The sequence below is a fragment of the Pimephales promelas genome, chromosome 16, assembly GCF_988280905.1.
Source record: "Pimephales promelas chromosome 16, fPimPro1.hap1.1, whole genome shotgun sequence".
Taxonomy (NCBI): domain Eukaryota; kingdom Metazoa; phylum Chordata; class Actinopteri; order Cypriniformes; family Leuciscidae; genus Pimephales; species Pimephales promelas.
This window is the reverse complement of record NC_142784.1, coordinates 28,082,385-28,102,551: the sequence shown is the minus strand read 5'-3', so window position 1 is coordinate 28,102,551 and position 20,167 is coordinate 28,082,385. Positions and strand designations below refer to the sequence as shown.

Genomic DNA, 20,167 nt, shown 5'->3' with positions numbered 1-20,167 from the left:
TACACATTGAATTTCTTGTGCATACTATAAATCCATTGCTTTAATATAACAATATTCGGTAACACTTTAAGGGTTCATGTCATGAATTATCATGAATTCATGGATAAATAAATTCTGCATTAATTCATATCAATATCATCAGGAACTAACAACGTTTTCTTTAAAAGGTCAACGTTTTTCATTCATGACTTCATGGATGAACAAAACCTTAATTAAAACATTAACTAAGACGAGCAAATCATCATGAATTATGATTTATTAAGCATGATCTAACGTTATGCATATCGCTGTTGTCAACCTTGGGACGTCGCCGCTGAACTTTTTTGACGGCTATCAGCTGCAAACTGGCTTGGTCCTGCTCGGTTTTCGTTGACTTTGAATAAAACAACTGAAAGTTTTCCAAAAGATCCTCTGGGGTCAGTGTGTCAGCGTGACAGAAGTTTGATGCTGTCGTGTGAGAACATGCAACAGCCGGCATTTCCTCCTCCCGAGTCCATCTTCTTCCTCACGTAAATGATTCGATTTCGATGTCACGTTTACCCATGCAGGATGCCTTACCCTCCGCAGGTTCACCAATGCTGTCAAAATTATTCATTTTTTTGTTTGTTTGTTGATCGAAAGGACAAAATAGAGAAAACCTAGGAAGCCGGGTTAGTTAAAGCGCTGCCGTTACTGTTTACATTGCGTGGAATGGTGCGTTGTGATTGGTTTAGCGGATATGTGGCATTTTGCAGAAAAGGGAGACTGGCGTTTGTCGCGGTTTGGAAAGAAAGGGAGAAAACATTACATAATAACACGGCGGATATCCCATTTTACGTAAAATTAAACATTGTTTTGTATCTGGTCGGTATTGAAAAGCCAGATTTTTGCAGTAACTCATTTTTTTTTTTTTTTTTAAATGGCCTTTATCGCGTTTTGGAACCAAACTCTTCATATAATCTAAAAAAAAAAAAAAAATCAGCTAATCTTCTATTATCTCCACTTCTCCTTCTTTAATACCTTGAAACTTTTCACCTTTCCCTCCCCTTCTCTGAGTTGTTTCTCGCCTCTCATCTTGTCTTTGCATCACTTTTCACCTATCCTCTTCATTTCTCCTTTAAGTTTTTGTCTCTTCTTTTCTTTTCTAATCAAAGTATTTTCCCTCTCTTCTACCCTTCTCTACCATGTCAACTCATCTTTTCTCCTCTCAGTCTGGTTTCTTAGCTGACGTGTCTCTTTTCTCTTTGGCGTGATGGCATCTCCCTGTTGCCAGATCTCCACTCTGTCCCAGAACAGCCAGGACACCACACGTGTGCCAGCCAGCCGGCGACATTGAGACAGAGACACAGTGTATGTGTGAAAGAGAGGAACAAAGACTCAGCAGATGGAGAGACGAACAGGAGAAGTGGAAAGATACAGAAAACACAAACAGATGATCTGACAGTAGAAAGAATGCTGTTCAAGATGAGAAAATGCACAGGTGACAGTTCTGCAATGAACAAACAACATAAGACGCTCCACCCACACACATACACCCACCCCCCCCCCCACACACACACACACACAAACACACAGTGAGATTTGAGTTGATCAGAAGCGATGACATCTGGACTTGAGATGAGGTGAAGGAGTTCAGGGGTCAGGGGTCGGGGAGGTGGCGGGTTATAACCCTAAACGTCTGAGATTGAAAAGTAGACAGGCACCTCTTACGTTTATGCGCGCTTGGTACTCGGCGCTACCGGCCGAGTTGCGTGCGGCGCAGCGGTACACGCCCCCATCGCGGATCTGGGGGTTGGTGACATTCACGTGCGAGACAGTGGAGCCGTCGGAGAGCGTGTACTGGCTGGCCCGGTGCGCCGAGTCCCGCGCTACCGGCTCATCGTCCAGCGTCCAGGTGATGGTGGGGGGAGGGGCGCCTTTGGCCGCACACATGAGGGAGAAGGGCTCGCCAGGGGCTACCACGCGCTCACTGAAAGACGAGACGATCCGTGGGGTGCCGTCTGACAGAAAAAAGAGAGAGCAACACAGATGGAAGACTTCATCATCGTTGAAAAGCACACTGCTAAAAAAAAAATTCATACGAACAGGTACATTTTTCAAGAGCGATTCAAAAATAGCAAAATGAAACTGTGTCCTAACCAGATATGACACTGAAAAAAGCAAGTAAATTTGGTGAAATCATTTTTGATTATTTTGTCTGAACCAAATTTAAATGCATTGAATAAATTTAAATTGTAAAACCGTAAAATGCAAGTTTACTTGATCCAGATTTTCTGTAGACATCTGATAGACATTTGCGTTGTGCAGTACTTCATGTTCATTATGGACAGCAAAAGTTACCTGTTAAGCCTAGTTCACACTACGTGATTTTAAGCCCGATTTAAGCCCGATTTGCAAATCGTTGAGTCGCTGACAAGTCAGGGTGTTATCGCGTGCAAATCGCGGGCGATTAGCGGACGATTAACGCTCGCCAATCAGTTAGTGTGAAAGAGCCAACAACGCATCAAAGACAGCTCGCAGACAGCTCGCAGACAGGTCACCGAGCTCAGAAAAATATCTAGCATGCTAGATATCTCGCGCAGTCGCGCGACTCAATCTCAGTGATGTCATGAGTACAGCCAATCATAGCAACGCATGGGTTGAGGACACCAGGTAAATCTTACTTTTTCTTGCTTGCATTTTTTTTTCTCAGAGCATATCGTCAAGCAAACAGTGTGCAGCACTAGTTTCTGTCTGACGTCCATATTCGCGTGTTGTGTTCTTCTCTGCAGTTTCGCGTCATTTCTGGTTCGTTTTATTGCGTGGTTTTTCGTTACAAAACATGGTTTCTAGACCAGATAGAATCGTGTTGTTGTCAACTCGTTATTTGTTTGATTATTTTCAGGATTTAGACCGTATTATAGTACTGAAACAGCTCTCATTGAGTCACAAATGATATGCTCTTATCATCCGATCGTGGTTGTATCTCTATGTAGTGCATTGTTAACTCGTGTAGTGAGTTACCTCCTGTTGTGGATCAATCACGTTGTGTTGTGTGGTGTGAACAGCTAAACAACTTGAACACTCATGATTTCACTGAGAGCAAGTCATGTAGTGTGAACTGCACAGTTCAGCCCGACATTTTAAAATCATGTAGTGTGAACTAGGCATTACTGGAAACTTGTCGTGTCATGCATGTGTAGGACACTGAGTAACTTGCTTAAAAATAATAGTAATCTAATTTTGGAACTTTGATGCAAAAACCGCTGGAGAGATAGAATCCGAACCACAACCTTCAGCGCTATCTCATTATCCACTCACCCTCAAGCAGTATGATGGAGAAGTCCTGTGCGGTCTGACCCTTGCGGGTGGCAAAGCACTGATATGCCCCTGAATGTCTTTTCTGGGCTGCCGTGATGAAGAGTGTCTCGTTGTGGGCACCCTGGATGGAGAAGTGCTGGTCGGGCACGATGGGTTCTGTGTTGCGGAACCAGGAGACGGTGAAGTGGGGCGAGCCCTGAACAGCACATGAAAGAATAACTGTGCTGCTGATGCCTGTTTTCAGGTTCTTGGGGGATAAAGTGACTCTCAGAGGCTCTGTGGAGAAAGAGAAAGAGAGAAGAGTTTGAGTCTGACGGTAAAGTTTTGAAGAAATAAATATTCCTCTAGAGCAAAATGTAAAATTATGTTGTGTCTTATCAGCCCTATTTTTTGTGAAAGACAGACAGATACAGTGGATACTGTGGATGGATGGATGGATGGATGGATGGATGGATGGATGGATGGATGGATGGATGGATGGATGGATGGATGGATGGATGGATGGATGGATGGATGGATGGATGGATGGATGGATGGATGGATGGATGGATGGATGGATGGATGGATGGATGGATGGATGGATGGATGGATGGATGGATGGATGGATGGATGGATGGATGGATGGATGGATGGATGGATGGATGGATGGATGGATGGATGGATGGATGGATGGATGGATGGATGGATGGATGGATGGATGGATGGATGGATGGATGGATGGATGGATGGATGGATGGATGGATGGATGGATGGATGGATGGATGGATGGATGGATGGATAGATAGATAGATAGATAGATAGATAGATAGATAGATAGATAGATAGATAGATAGATAGATAGATAGATAGATAGATAGATAGATAGATAGATAGATAGATAGAGTGGGATAAAATGTCAGTGAGCAATAAGGCAGCTGGTGTTATGTGCTGGAGGCCTTTGTGCATGATGGTGTGTGTGTGTGTTTGTATGTATTTGTGTGTGCCCTCCTCTCCTCCTGTCCTGTCAGAATCTGTGTGAGCACACTGTGTGATGTGCCCACCGGCTAAAAGTCCAAATGTCCACCCCACCTCCCATTCTTTTATTCTCCTCCTCCTTTCACAATAAGACCCCAGCTAATACCATCCCACTGGTCCAAGATCCCATCCCCATGTCTGCTCGAAAACACATACTGGGTTAAGTGGGTTTTGGGTAAAACAGGGGTCAGACTAGATAGGCCACAACAGTCTTCCTGTCCTCTCATATTGCTTTCTCTGAAAGTCACCGAGAAGTTGGCAGAGGCCTATCATTGTGCCAAAATCACTTGAACACAAATGTGCTTCTTGCTTACTCACTCTCTGGTATAGTACACTAATAAATGTTGGGTTGTTTTAACCCAATTTTGGGTAAAATACGGACAAAGCCAGCCATTGGGTTAAGAGGTCATTTAAAAATGTAACCCAATGGCTGGGTTTGACCATATTTTACCCAAAATTGGGTTAAAACAACCCAGCATTTTTTAGAGTGTATGTTTGATATCTCTTTCTCCCGATCACACAGTTGCACAGGAGAAAAGGGGCATTCGATTGGTTCGACGGCATGGTGTTGAACCTACTTGACCTGGACCCTCTCCTTTGAATGAAAGGTTGTGGATATTCCAGGACTTTGTAAGAGATGGACGAACAAATCACTCCATAAACTGACATCCAACAGGTGACCCAGATCCACAGGATCTGTTTTTTTTCATGATTTGGTTAACCCTTCCAATTCAATTGGTGGATACAAAACTCAGGGGCAAGAGTCCTCATCCCTGTTCCTGGAGTTCCAACTCCAACCCACCTAAGCCAGCAAATCAAGTTCTCTGTATTCAGTTGAAAATCACAGGTAGGTTAATTGAAATCAAGGGCAGAACTAATCTTTCTGTAGGAAGGTTGATCTCCAGAAACAAGGATGAGGACACCTGCTACAGGGTTTTGGTTTTTCCTTTGGGGAATAGAGGTGTCTTTGAAGTTGCACGTTCATATCATCTGTTACTAGTTTTGGAACAACATTCCAGTTAACCAAACATAGTTCTAATCCTACTCTTATTAAGCCTAACCACAGCTCTATAACTGTTTAATAGGAATGTTGTTCAAGGACCAACAAGTTGATTCAGCAGCATGTCCTATTTGATGAAACTATAATAAGTGAAAAGGATGATAAGATTTTGTCAAGTATAGATGTTAAAAGAACACTCTCGTCAAACGAACATAATCACTAAGCCCAGGCTCATAAAGAATAGTGTTGAAGCTCCATCCACAGCACTATCCCAATGCCCAACCATAAAATCCAAGTTCAGGAATGTGGTTCCAGGACCAACAAGGATGCTGATCCAAGAACATATCTAAAAATTAAAAGGTGAAGATAGCTTGTAACATTTGAAAAGCTTGCATTTTTCCCTCACCCAAAGTATAATGGTGATGTTTCATGTAATTTACTCCTGCCCTTCCACTAGTCATTTCTGTCACTCCTCTCTTTCCCTTTGTTTCCTATTTTATTTCCTTACCGATGACATTTAGGTGTCCCGTGACCTCTTTGGAGCCGAAGCTGTTGGTGACTTCACAGATGTAGTTTCCGGAGTCTTCCAGGCGGAGATCGCTGATTGTGAGGCCGGTCAGTCGCCGCGTCCAGCGGGAGTCAGCAGGAAGCGGCCTCCCATCCTTCAGCCAGCGGATGGTAGGGTTGGGGTACCCGGAGGCGATGCAGGGCAACTCTATGCTGCGCCCCACTTGTACCTCTCCTGACTGGAAACTGTCCATCAGAGAAGGCGGGGATTCAGTGGGGTCTAAGGAACGAGAGAAAGCAATAATATCTAATTACAACAAATCATGTCATTTACAGTACATACATACATCTTAAGGGTACAGTAGCAAAACTGCCTGATTAATTCTAATGGTCTACGGAAAGATGGAAAATGCACATGTTTAAACAAATTACAACAACTTATGAACTTAAATCAAACCTTGAGGGAAAAAAAATACAATTAAAAATGTAGAATATAATCCCTTGGAATTTTAATGTTACTTCACATTTAAGACTGACAATCCATTTACGAAAATATGGTTATCAGACTGTGATTGACAACGTCAATTGCCCAACACACCCACACAAATGCTCACACTCACCCAGCACAGAGAGACGAGCCCCATTGCTCTGCCTGGTTTCTCCGCTGTATTTGTGCTTGGTAATGCAGCGGTATGTAGAGAGGGCGTCCTCTTTCTGAACGTCAGATATGTAGAGGGCCCCATATGATGTCAGGAAAAACCTGTTACCTGAAGACAGAGAAGAGGTGCACATGAATTTCACTGACCCACAAATGAATAAAAAATACAGATTATGATTCTCAAAAAGTCAATTCAGCACCAACTTTAATGCAAATCTTCAACCACAGGAATTCAATTCAATTCAGTACGAAAACTTGCTCAGTGAGATATAAATATGTCTCCAGTTACCACATGCAAAAGCTAACAAGCGTACATGAAAGAATTTTTGAAGGATACAAGTAATTCATTACAGACTAAGATTCAGATATTTGATGTGTATGTTATTGTAACAGTATATTACTGTCACGTTCATTTCACATCAGTGAGGCCTGACTCCGCTCTGATTTATCTATACATCCATGAAGGCCATATTTTACAACCAGAAGACAGAAGTGGTTGATAAATGTTTCTCCTTCCTTTTCAGTCCTTCTTATTCAATTCAGTAGACTTTAGCTGTGAATATTTCTGACACAAAAAAAACTAAAAATAAGATGTTTGATGACATGCGTTTTGTCATTGTGTGCGATTTCATAGTTAGGCAGAATTTGTACGAGAGATATGTTATCTATATTGTTTCTCACAGGGAGCAACATCCTCAAAACATCTAAAAATCTAAGGTAATAATTGAAACATAACTGAGAAGTCCCCTGAGATATGAAAGAGCCACCTACAAGCAATTAAATGTGTGTGTGGAGTACAAAAAAAAAAAAAAAAAGAGTTTGTCTGTGTTCTGCTAAACTGCACATCACTGGTCACAATAACAATAAAGTATGTCAGTGTGTGAATACAGTCAGTCTGTCCCCGTGTGTGTCCTACTTTCTCCAGGCAGTCAAGGCATGTGGATTAGGCCAACCGCTCCATTATAAGAAAACTAACTGGACTGGAAATGTAAAACTCACAAAACACAAGTCTGACACAAACTTTAAGACTAAACCTCAACATCTGGAGTCATAAACACACTGTGCCTGTATATTTATGCTAAGGTGTCATTAGTTGACTATCTTGTTTATCCATTTATATTAGGGCAAACTTGTGCATTCAAAACTCACTCAACAAGACACAACGTTCCTACAGAAAGCAGGATTACCCAGTGGGAAGAGCATGTGTGTGTGTGAAGGATGGCGATCGATGCGTTTTATGGCTCGAGAGCTTCATCCAACGCAGATTTATGAAAGCGGAGAGGACAGGCTTGACTCGGCAGCCCACACACACACTCCATCACTATAACAAGCAGCTCACACACACACACATGCAGATAGTAGCTACAGACAAACAAAGACAATGGCTGGAAACAAAGATAAATTCAGCGCGCGTCTGTGTGAATGTCATGGCCGTGTGATAAGGCAATAAAATAAAGTATATGTGCACAAAATTGTGTGTGGATGCGCGATAATTTGCGTCACAAAAATCTATGGCTGAATGAAAATTTGTGACAGCTAAGCACGAGCATACGTGTGTATAGACGCAACACAGTGTCTGTGTAGGTATTGTTGTCACGCTGAGTGCTAGGCCCAGCAAACTGTAATTTAAGAGTCGGCCCTCGCGCTCCAACCTGCATATTAAGCCTTACAGGATAATATGCACTTGGTGACTTTAACCCCCTACAACATCAGCGCAACGCTGTCACAACATTTCACCCAGAGCGAGAGACCAGGGAGGGAGAGAGAGCGAGAGAAAGAGAGGTAGTCGGTGAGTAATTTTGGTTTAAATCGCAGTCACTTGGATCTTTCTCATTGTGAAGACTGGTAAATTAAATATCAGCAACCAGGGATACAAGGTCTCTCTTTCTCGCAATTTTTCTTTTCACTCTGCCTTCATTTTTTTTTACCCCTTAGCTGTATTTGCACAAACTATGTAAAATATTAAACAGTTATTTCACCCAAAAACGTCAATACTGCGATCATTTACTCATGTTGTCCAAACCGGTTTCTTCTGAAGAACACTAAAGGAGATATTTTGAGTAAAGTAAAGATGGGACATAATGAAAAGCATGTGGTCGTTGTGGTTTCTCCTTTGGTCGCACTCATGAAGGACCAAGTGAAAGAAGCAACACTCGTTATTTTACTTCTAAAATAAGTAAGTTCTGTTGTTGACAACTATGCTATGCAAAGTATTTGACTTACTGCGTTGCTCTGATTGGTTGTAGGTCTGTCCGACTATCCAATTGAGTTTGGTTAAGACACGCCTCATAATCAAAGCCCTACGGAGGGTCTCAGACACATATTCTTACCAGAATATGAGTATGACGAAGTCAGGCTATACTGTTCTATTCTATACAAACTGCTCTTTTCTGTACAAAAAATGGAAAATCAAATAAAGAAACAGGTTTTCCATATGATGTGCTATATTTCACTTCACAAACTTTAACTGTAGATTTGTGTGATCAGTCAATACCGTTTCATGGCAACTATCATAACTATTTTACATTTAGAAAAACTGGCAGCATATTCCAGCCCATTCTCACCCCCAAGGTGTCACTTAACTGACGCCTTGGGAAGCATTTGGACATGCTTCAATATCTGACGCTTTAGGCGCCCTTTAGCTTCAGTTAGATGACGCCCTAGGATCGCGTGTACCCTACCCCCACCCCACACCTAAACCTAACCGCGTCCTCTAACTGACGCTTTCCTTTAGCGTCAGTTAGATGACGCCGTAGGATCGCGTGTACCCTACCCCCACCCCACACCTAAACCTAACCGAGTCCTCTAACTGACGCTTTCCTTTAGCGTCAGTTAGATGACGCCGTAGGATCGCGTCATGTAAGTGACGCTAAGGGCCGCCTAAAACGTCAAATATTGAAGCATGGTCAAAGGTGACGCCTTGGGGTGAGAATGCGTTGCATATTCATATGAATTCGCCAACGCATTCTCATCCTTTAGCGTCATAAGTGACTATATGACAAAAAGGCCAAATACTACGCACATGGCACCCGTTATCGTTAATATAACACGCGCTATTGTAACCCCTACACCCGGGTCCCACTCGACCCGCTCCGAGCGGGCCTCGAACCCGGGTCTCCGGCATGAGAGTCAGGCACTCCAACAAGGAGGCTAAAGACTACAGCCTCCAGCGTCTGTTGCTAGAGCGCCTATTGAGATCAGGGGAGTGAGGTTTACTCGCACAGCAAGTACTAGCTGGCCTCCGTTACACTGTGATGGGTAGGTTTAGGTGTGGGGTAGGGTAGGGTAGTCTCATATTACGCTAAAGGATTTATGACGTCTTGGGTTCGTGTGTCATATTAACGATAAAGAGTGCCATGTGCGTAGTATTTCGCCGTTTTGTCATACAGCATCACATATGACGCTAAAGGATGAGAACGGGCTGGAATTCGCACCTCTTTTTTACGTTTTTGTACTATCTGTCCCACTGAGGGCTTTTTTTATGTATTGTACGATATCGCCACCTTGCGAAATAGTGGTCAGATGGGGAATAGTCATTATTTGCTGAAAATGTTCAATTTCAGATCAACATCCAAAAAATATTTTCAGAAAAATTCACCTTCAATTTAGGTTAGGTGTCATCAAGGTTTTTAATGACGTGATGGTAAAATCCCTCCATATCTCTACATCTATTTTTTAGGGAAATGTTGCAAGCTATAGTCAAACCCACATATGAGCACCACAGTTGCACAGTTAACCACTTGGGCATGGTTTCGACATCTATTACTTAAAAGAAGTGGATTCCTTTATTTGAGTATTGATTTATGCTTTAAAGAAAATGCATGCACCAGTGTGCATGTCATGTGTGTGTGTGGCTGTACATAAGACATCTGTCTTCACACAAGAAGTGACCCGTTGGGTGTACAGAATAAAAAATGAAGATTGATGGATTAAAAGAGAGACAGACAGAGATATGCACATATTAGTCCCACGTCTCCTTGCAATCAGTTCTGTTTGGGAGTGCGGATCAATTCTTGTCTAGTCTTCCTTCGCCTTGAGGTGTGTGTGGATGTGTGTGCATGAAGGATTGGGGGGGGGGGGGCATGTAAGGTCTGTCTAAAACAAGGGCTTGAGTGTACCACACACACACACATGGTTCTGTGGTGGTGCTGGAGTGTGTAGCGTGGGCAGCCTGGGGCATCATGTCAGACCGAAAGAAGAAAAAAAATGTGGAATTGGATTTATGTGTGGAGCATGGCAACCTTCCAGTTACATCTCACTCTACACAGACTCCCAAAGGCCAGAGAAACACACACACACACACATAAAGAGAAAAGAGGTTTGTATACATGTTGGAGAATGTGTATTTTTTGTTACGGGATGTCAGGAGGGCAGGAAAACTCTCTCGCTCTCTGCACAGTACAGCTGAGAAAGATCCGGTCTAAAAATAAAACCCTACCGGAAGTAAAGCCGCCATTTTCCTGCCATCCTACTCAAGGTAAAAAGAAACCGAGTATGAGAGAGAGGATATGAATAGTAATGTGAAATACACAATGGTGTGGAAAATAGAACAACAAAAAGAAAATTGCAACGCACGAATGCCAGGGGACTCTGAGGTAGAGGCGGAGAACGACAGAACGACAACAGAAGGGAAAAAGGAAGAAGACGTGCACCAGATGAGAGGAAAGAAATACCAAAATATCACAAATAAAAAGAGATCGGGAGATCGAGAGAGAGACACAGGAGGAGAATGCATGATGAAGATGGAGGGGAGAGAGAAAAAAAGAGGGGTGTGGGCTGTTGTTGAATTTGCTCTAGGAGCTCCCATGCAAATGATGGCGCCGCTGCAATGCTAACGAGGACCGGGTTTCAAACTGTTCGGCCCATTACTTATTAATGCTCTGCGTCTCTTCTCCCTCCCTCTTTCCCTCTCTCGCTCCACTTTTCCCTCTCTCTCTCTCTCACTGTTGCTAGGGCCCCTGCGCTCACGTGACGTGGGTTAGGGGGCGCTGCGGTGGCATGTGCAAAAAACATAGCGAGAGAAGGAGGGAGGGATGATGGGAAGGCTGGCGAGGAAGGGTGTAAACGGTGGGGATGCTAACGTTCGTTCGTTCGTTAAGCCGCAAACGGGCTACCGGGGCACACACGGAGAGACAGGCCAGCCAGGGCTCTGATTGGCCGCGAGCGGGACTCGACGTCATTTCGATGCAGAGTATGGCTAACGAAGGAGAGCTGACACAAATCAAGAGAGCTGAGAGAGCTAGAGGGAATCAAAGATTAAAAACAATGTCACCAATTGAAGGAAGACAGTTGGTGATGGGACGGAGAAGGAAAGATGAAGCGAAAAAAAATTCTACTGTCGACTCTATTTTTTTGTTTTCTTCCACAGAAACAGGCACGCTCAAAAAACGCACTGCACTGCTGATTTTGAAAGAAAGCGTCAACCAAATCTTCCTTGACACGATATGGTGTTTCCAGCTCTCCTGCCCTTGTCTTACAACAAAGCATCCTTTATACACCTGATAGACCCTTATGCTGGATATATGTAAAGTCAAGTGTCAAGTTCAGTTATTATACAATGGACCGTTATGAACATGGATGTTGGTCAAACATCAGAAGCTTTGGAACTTGGATTTGGAATGGATTTGAGTGTAGAGAGGCTTGAGCTGTAGTTTACATATCAGGGACTGCTGTGTATCTTCTAGTGGAAGGGCAGCACTTAAATAATTTTCAGATGTGCCCTTAATTTATTTATGTTGTGAGGGGATCATTTTAGCAATGCAGTAAGGCGCTACAGGTGTGCTACATTATGAATATAGTCACGACCGAAGGGGTTGCAGATGCTCCACTGCATGTCATGCCTAAAGCCCTATAGCTCTGACTATATTCACATATAGAGTGTTCAAAGAACTTGCAGTTACATTTAGATAAGGAAGCAGATTTCTTCAACCAATGCACCACACATTTATTGTGCCTTTCCCTGCACCTACTTCTTCCACTTCCCTGCTGTCACTCTTTCCTTCCCACCCACTCTTGTCCAACTTCAGCCTGTGTTCTGTACTGCAGCTGCACTGGCTCCCGCTGCTCCTCGTCTCCATACTCCAACGTTCCGGCTCACTCTTCTTGAGAACCTCAATTACATCTGTGTGGGTGATCTCTATGGCCATGTTCACACAGCAGACGAATACGATTGTCAGTCCTGTATTTGAATCCTTAATAGAGTTGTGTTCACACGGTTCAGGCATTTACGGTTGAGTGGTATCAGCATTCTATAACCAAACTCACATTTGTACATTTTAAAGGGTACATATCATGCTTTGAAATCATTCATTTTTACTTATAAATCATACATTTGTGGTCTATATAAAGCATAACTGCAATGCTTGGGTCTGAATTCCTCATTATTATAGCTCCACAGGCCCCTTTTCTGATGTGCGTCTGTGAGCGACCCGTTTAAAAGCGGCCCCTTTAAATAAAATGGAGTTGCGCCTTTCCCCGCCCGCTCTCCAGGTCGCTGAGTTTACACCATGGTTCACACTCGGTTCAACTCCCCGCGTTCGGCCATTATTGTAGTTTGATAAGAGATATACGATAGCTTCAAAGAACATCACTCGTTAACAAAATGTCAACAACGGAAGACTTGTCCATCAAGCCTTACATATTCGAGCCAGAGCGAGCGGTTTGAAAAAGACGACGACGAACCTGCAGAACAACCACTTCTTCATATGGACGCAGGGGTATGTGACGTTAAGTTAACTATGTTGTGTTATTAGTGAAAGTCGACTATTTCTCTTGTTAAAACAAGCACACTGACAAGATAAATGACTACGGTCCAATCTTACCACTAACAATCTGTATTAATAATAATATAATAACTTACGTGTAGAAAAGCATCAGAAAACACAGCAGCTAAATGATAGAAGGAATTTACCCTCATTCAGACGAAGTTGATCGGCAAACCCTTCTGAGGTTGTTGAAGTGGGAATCCTTGAAGTGCTTCAGGTCATCCAACAACCGAACATTTTGACTTGCCCTCTCGTAACTTCTGCATCATTGAGCTCGGACTACAAAATCGGAGCGACAAATAATAATGGCGGATTGCTCGAAGTGTTGGGCCAGTAGTCAATGCCTACTGTCAGTTCTGCTGCAAATACGGTGACGTGATGTTTAAAAAAACGTAATAGAGAACAGAAAAATCTGAACAGGTTGAAAAATACGAACAAAACAGAATATAAAGATATAAACGAAGCACCTAAAGAGAATAATTTAATCTTTTCTGTACTTATAAACACTCCAAATATACAACAAAATGCATTTAAGGGCTAAAAAAGTGGATTTTGCATGATATGTCCCCTTTAAGAAGATGTTTTTTTCGGGGGAGCGCTGTTGTATGGACGGAAACAGACTGAGCAACATTCTTATATCATACAGTCTTAGGCCGGATTCACATACAGCGCCTAAAACATGTAGAAAACGCTGGGTGCGCCGCGGTCTCCTTTTTCCAAAGCGCTAGGCTGGTTGTGCTCCGGTTGGTTCGTCACGTGACCTACTGTGGCCTTTTGGTGCGCTTGCGGCATTCTGAAAAGTTGAGATTTTTTTATCTCAATGTGGCGCAGACACACTTGGAAAAAATGAGCGCGCGCCTACATTTGAAATAACGAACTTGAGCGCGCAAAAGACGCGATATGAGAACAGGCCCTTATAGTAGAGACGTATATACCAGTTGTATGCCATTCGAAGGTTTTATATCCAGTCACTGTCTTCCACAAGAGCTACTCCCATCAGTTTTGAGATCTGACCCTGGCTGCAGTTGGTCTTGTCATGTCATCTGTTTTAAGACTTTGCCGCTTTATGGACGTCTCCCCAAATAGAATCCTTGACTTCCAATTATAGATATAGTGTTTGAGACATATTGTTGCCTTTGTGTTAACAGGATATTTTGTGACTCACATCTGTATGTATATGTCAATTCCAAACACTGAATGCAGCCTCTCTTTTCAAAACTCTTTCCCTCAATCTAACACTTTACACCGTGTCCTAACTACACGCGACACGATAAAATTCCAGCGACAGCAAGTGCGTTTGTCCACACTAGATACGACGCGACTGTGAGACGCCATACATCAATCAAAAATCACAGCCATTCAGAACAGCGTGTGGGCGGAGTCTCTCTGTGAAAGCGCAAATCATAAGGACATAAATAACATTATTAAAAATCAAAACATTAACAAAATATACTCATTGACTAATTTTGTTATGAAGTACAGTTGTATGTTAGCATAGAATTAATTTTTAACGCTATATTATATGCTTTTAAAATCTGAGGTAAATTATCTGTTATCGCTTGTGGCACAGTGACCTATTTTTAACTAAAAATAAAAATAATGTGTACTCATAACCAGTGTAATATCTCTGTGTGGGCGAATCTGACGTCGCAGAAATAGGAACCGTTTCTAAATTAGAAACTTCGCGTGTCGCCGTCGCGTCTGGTTAGGACAAAAACTCTGATTAACATGGAAAAGATGCATTTTATCGCGTGTCGCGGCGTCGCGACGCGTGTAGTTAGCTATCTGATATAAGTTGTCCCACATTCTCTGTCCTGACAATGTGTGTTCATGCAAGTCTGTGTGTAACACAAAATGCATTCTTTGAAAACAGACACAAACAAAATGTTTCTCAAGGGTATTAAGTGTGTCTGTGGCAGTTTTAGGGCTGCTGATCTGGATTGTGACTTGAAGACCTCTATGATCTATAGTGGAATATGTACATCTCCGAGAAGTCACCTATAAATCCTTCAATTTTACTGCACTGATAACATAAAACAATACCCAATTGTTTTAATGTGAAACACAACAAATCCTTAGTAGAAGCTTACATCAAATACTAAGACTTTTGAATTCACTTTCTGAGAATCAGAAAGGTCAAAATGTCAAATAAAGAGCCAGATGTCCCCCATGTAATCCATGCATGCATGTTAGTATTCATCCGAGTGCCTACTCCGTCCTGGTTCGTCCTAATGACAGGACACGGGGGGCAGGCATAAAACATTGCTGAGTGTGGAGAGTTCAACTATAAACATGTGTTCTTCTGGCCACAACATGTGTGTGAGAGTGTGTGTACGATCAAAAATTCTGCCATCACTGCATCGCCAAGGTCGGAACGGAGTCACCCCGATAAACCTAATTTGCTTTTGATATCAGTGCTGTTCACACATACATAATTACACATGCATACACCACCAAAAAAGGAGTGTAAATAATTGTGTATGACTGGCTAGGGGTTAGGGGTTAGGGGTTACACTATCTAATTGCATTTTGGTGACTTATAAACTGCGATGTAACCTTCAAATCTGTCTTGAGCCTGATTCATGAAGAATAAAGGCTTGAATTTGCGGAAACAGGAGATGGTCAGGGTACCTTCACAGAGATGAGCCATGTGAGGAGAGACTATGATTTCAGCACCACGGACAGCACCATTACACAATCACGACTTCAGAACTGCTAGTAGTTTATCAACACAGCTGCTCCAGTTCAGCACCTTGGACAGTTTCAGAAAGTGCGGCTGCTCGCGACGCAATCCCTTTTACATAGAAACAACAGAACAGAGGAACACGCCAACAAAATACAACACCGCACAAATCCTAACCTGCCAATGCCACATCATGTTACACCAGGCCATGGAGATGCCCAAAGGGTCGCTGTGGATACGCACAGAACAAATTAAATAGTAATGTGACATATGGTACATGGCCGCAAAACCCAGCCCAGCAACAGTGACACAAACTAACTGCAGAGGGGGAAAAACAGCTACCTGCTAAGTCATTCAAGAGGAAAGAGGGAAACTTTAGAAGGTCATCCATCCACCCATCCATCCATCTAGGCCTATCTATCTGCCCATCCATCCATCCATCCATCCATCCATCCATCCATCCATCCATCCAGGCCTATCTATCTATCTATCTATCTATCTATCTATCTATCTATCTATCTATCTATCTATCTATCTATCTATCTATCTATCTATCTATCTATCTATCTATCTATCTATCTAGGCCTACCCATCCATCCATCCATCCATCCATCCATCCATCCATCCATCCATCCATCCATCTCATCTAGGCCTATCCATCCATCCATCCATCTCATCTAGGCCTATCTGCCCATCTATCTGCCCATCTATCTATCTATCTATCTATCTATCTATCTATCTATCTATCTATCTATCTATCTATCTATCTATCTATCTATCTATCTATCTATCTATCTATCTATCTATCTATCTATCTAATCTAGGCCTACCTATCCATCCATCCATCCATCTCATCTAGGCCTATCTGTCTGTCTATCCATCCATCCATCCATCCATCCATCCATCCATCCATCCATCCATCCATCCATCCATCCATCCATCCATCCATCCATCCATCCATCCATCCATCCATCCATCCATCCATCCATCCATCCATCCATCCATCTATCTATCTATCTATCTATCTATCTATCTATCTATCTATCTATCTATCTATCTATCTATCTATCTTATCTATCTATCTATCTATCATCTCTTCACATCTGCAAACACACAAAATTAACACACACAGCAGTGTAGCCATGCACATTAATGAACATTTGCCCAGAGTGAGGCCTGTGCGTTGTTGAGGAAGTAATTAAGATTGAACTGCAATAAAACACCCATCCTGATAAATCTTAAGGCCTGTATTAACTGAAGTATCTGACTGGGGCATGAATGGGAATGAACAGAGCTCCGGCAGAATCAATACCACTTTCTTCTGCTCCACCTCTCACCGCCACCATCATTTCTTTTCTTCTGCTTTCTCTTGGCCGCTAAAGAATTACTCAGCGCCTGACAATAGGACATCTACACCCTTCGACAATAGCCACTCATTCCTTCAGTGGCCCCCCTTTCACTATCTACATTTATGAATGATATCTCTCCTTCATTTCAGCTCTATTCACATTCAAAGCAGAGAGAACAAGCAGCCTGAAGTGTCTTGTAACAATAGAAGCATATTTTGATAAAAGACACCTGACACCTTGCAAGCTCTCAATGACAATACAAACGTTGTGTCTGAGATGCTTGATGCAAGGTTGTGAGCATGTTTGTCATATCTAAAGTCTGGCTCATGAAGTTACAGCATTACAGGTCTCCACCTCTCTATGACGTTGGAGGTCGCAACTGTGTATGGTTCCGAGAACATCTTACTTTTCAAGAAAAGTACCTGTATGGGAGATTTTAGCTTCTTAAAGGACAATTTCACCCCAAAATTTCTACATACCCCTATGTCATTTCAAATATTAAAGTGATTTCAGTGATTCTTCATTCTACAGGTAAATTTTGGGTATTCTCTTATTTTCTCCTTTTTCCAATCCCTCCTCATTTCCAACAGTCTTCCACCTCTTGACCCTTCACTTCACTATATTATTTTCCACCACACCCTTCTCACATTCCCTCCCCTCTATCTCTCTCTCTCTCTCTCTCTCTCTCTCTCTCTCTCTGTGCAATGGTTGGAGGAGAGTGGGTTTGTGGAGGACTAATATGCTCATTAAAAAGGCATGCTTCACCGTCAAATGCCAGCTGCCGCTCTTTTCCCTCCTCCTCCTATCCCTCTCTCTCTTAGTTTCCTACAGTGGGAAATTGTGAAACCCATGTTCAACCTCAACCACTGCTTATGTCTGAAAATAATAAGTCAACATACACACACACTTAGAATGTATATGTACAGTATATATATATATATATATATATATATATATATATATATATATATATATATATATGTATATATATATAAATTCTCTCTCTCTGCCTGTGCTGGTTAAAGCCTCTCCCTCTCCGCATCTTAATTAGAATAAATATTCAAGGGGCGCAATGTGAAAGAAAGGAGCAAAAAAGGAAGGGGAAGGACAACAAGAGAGGCCTTAACAGGACTAGAAAAATAGACGTAGAGAATGAAACTGAGATAAGATGTTTTAATGTGCAAAATTGTATTATCCATCCCTGTAGGTTGCTCTTTTATATAGGTCTCAGTTAGAGGTCTCCAAATATTTTGAGCACAGTTTGAGGTCTTTTTTGAAAGGGTAACAGCGATGCCATAGAATAACCATTTTTGTGTTCCCTAACGAATCTTTTACCATTTAATCTTGTTGTGAAGAACATTTTGACAATTTGAAACAAGAAACGTTTCCTCTATAAACAATCATATGTACAATGGGTAGTTTCCATGGATCTTAAATGTTCTTTATGGAACCATCAATACCAACACTCTTAGAAGAAAAGGTTCCTCTGGGTTCTATATAGAACCCTGGGGTTCCATACTTGGCCAATAGAACCTTTTACCAAAAAAAAAGGTTCTATATAGAACCATTTTGGAGTTCCATATATATGAAGCGGGGGATGGAACCATTTCTGGTTAGAACCATTTCTTCTAATAGTGAAGGGTTCCTCTGGGTTCTATATAGAACCCTGGGGTTCCATACTTGGCCAATAGAACCTTTTACCAAAAAAAAATGGTTCTATATAGAACCATTTTGGAGTTCCATATATGAAGCGGGGGATGGAACCATTTCTGGTTCTAAATAGAACCATTTCTTCTAAGAGTGAAGGGTTCCTCTGGGTTCTATATAGAACCCTGGGGTTCCATACTTGGCCAATAGAACCTTTTACCAAAAAAAAAAAATGGTTCTATATAGAACCATTTTGGAGTTCCATATATGAAGCGAGGGATGGAACCATTTCTGGTTCTAAATTGAACCATTTCTTCTAAGAGTGAATAAAATACCTTTATTTATTTTTAAGTGTAGAGGTGACATGTGAGGTTCCTTCGACAGAAACCTCTGCTTTTTCTCTTCATTTAATGTCGTTGTTATCTTGGAGAAACCATTGAATTCAAACACACACGTAAAAGCATTTGACAACATCCAAACACATTTGCAGTCCTTTTGTGAGTCTCCTCGTTTAATAATTAAGGCTCATTGATAATTGATACGAACACGGCCTTAAGAAGCAGAAATAAGGAATTCATATCTAATGAACATCACCAAAGAGAACTAACACTACCAAACATGAGCAGATTATCTGCAGTCTGGAGGAAAAAACAAAACGAGCAAACCAGGCAAAAGCAAAAAAAAAAAAAAAAAAAAAAAAAAAAAAACCGCATTTGTGTTTGCTGTTGAATATCTTGCCAGAAAAGCAATTATTAATAAACTAACCAGGCCTGTTGCACTCAAGACGAGATTAAGCTGCAAGGTGCATGTGTGTAAAAGACAATGATTGATGTAGGAATTGTCGGTGAGGTTGACTTAAATCTGTAGGCTGAATGTGCAGAATGCAAGGCATAAACACACACGCACATACACACATTACACACTGGCCATTCCCACACAAATCAATACAGAGTCTCGCCAAGGAAAGTTTGGCCTGGCTGTGACTCCTACACTGAGGCGAGAGCGCCAAAACATCACTCACGGAGAACTGCACTGCTTCTTCCTTATGTTTGTGATTACGTTTGCTGATTTTCATTTTTTTTTCCTTTTCATGTAAGATTTAAAAGATATTTTAAATTAAGTTTAACATCTAAACAGGCATATGACTGCTTTTTCACATTTGCTTGTGTGCATTCTTCCACAAACACCAGCCTAAAAAGTTTTCAGACACTTTCATCAAACATAATTAATAAAAACTGACATTGCAAACAAATTACATGAGATTTT

General features: G+C 41.9%; 1 protein-coding gene across 4 annotated transcripts in view; it reads right to left on the bottom strand.

Annotated features, from left to right (window-relative positions):
* Positions 1–20,167, bottom strand: part of dscaml1 (DS cell adhesion molecule like 1) — a 130,661-nt gene that overhangs the window by 45,879 nt on the left and 64,615 nt on the right. For all 4 annotated transcript variants that reach the window (XM_089121395.1, XM_089121396.1, XM_039671024.2 and 1 more), the window contains exons 4-7: positions 6,421–6,567; positions 5,802–6,080; positions 3,280–3,555; positions 1,683–1,979 (exon numbers count right to left, since the gene is read on the bottom strand). In XM_089121395.1, coding sequence (XP_088977521.1) covers positions 1,683–1,979; positions 3,280–3,555; positions 5,802–6,080; positions 6,421–6,567 — 999 coding nt within the window. The remainder of the gene's footprint in view (positions 1–1,682; positions 1,980–3,279; positions 3,556–5,801; positions 6,081–6,420; positions 6,568–20,167) is intronic.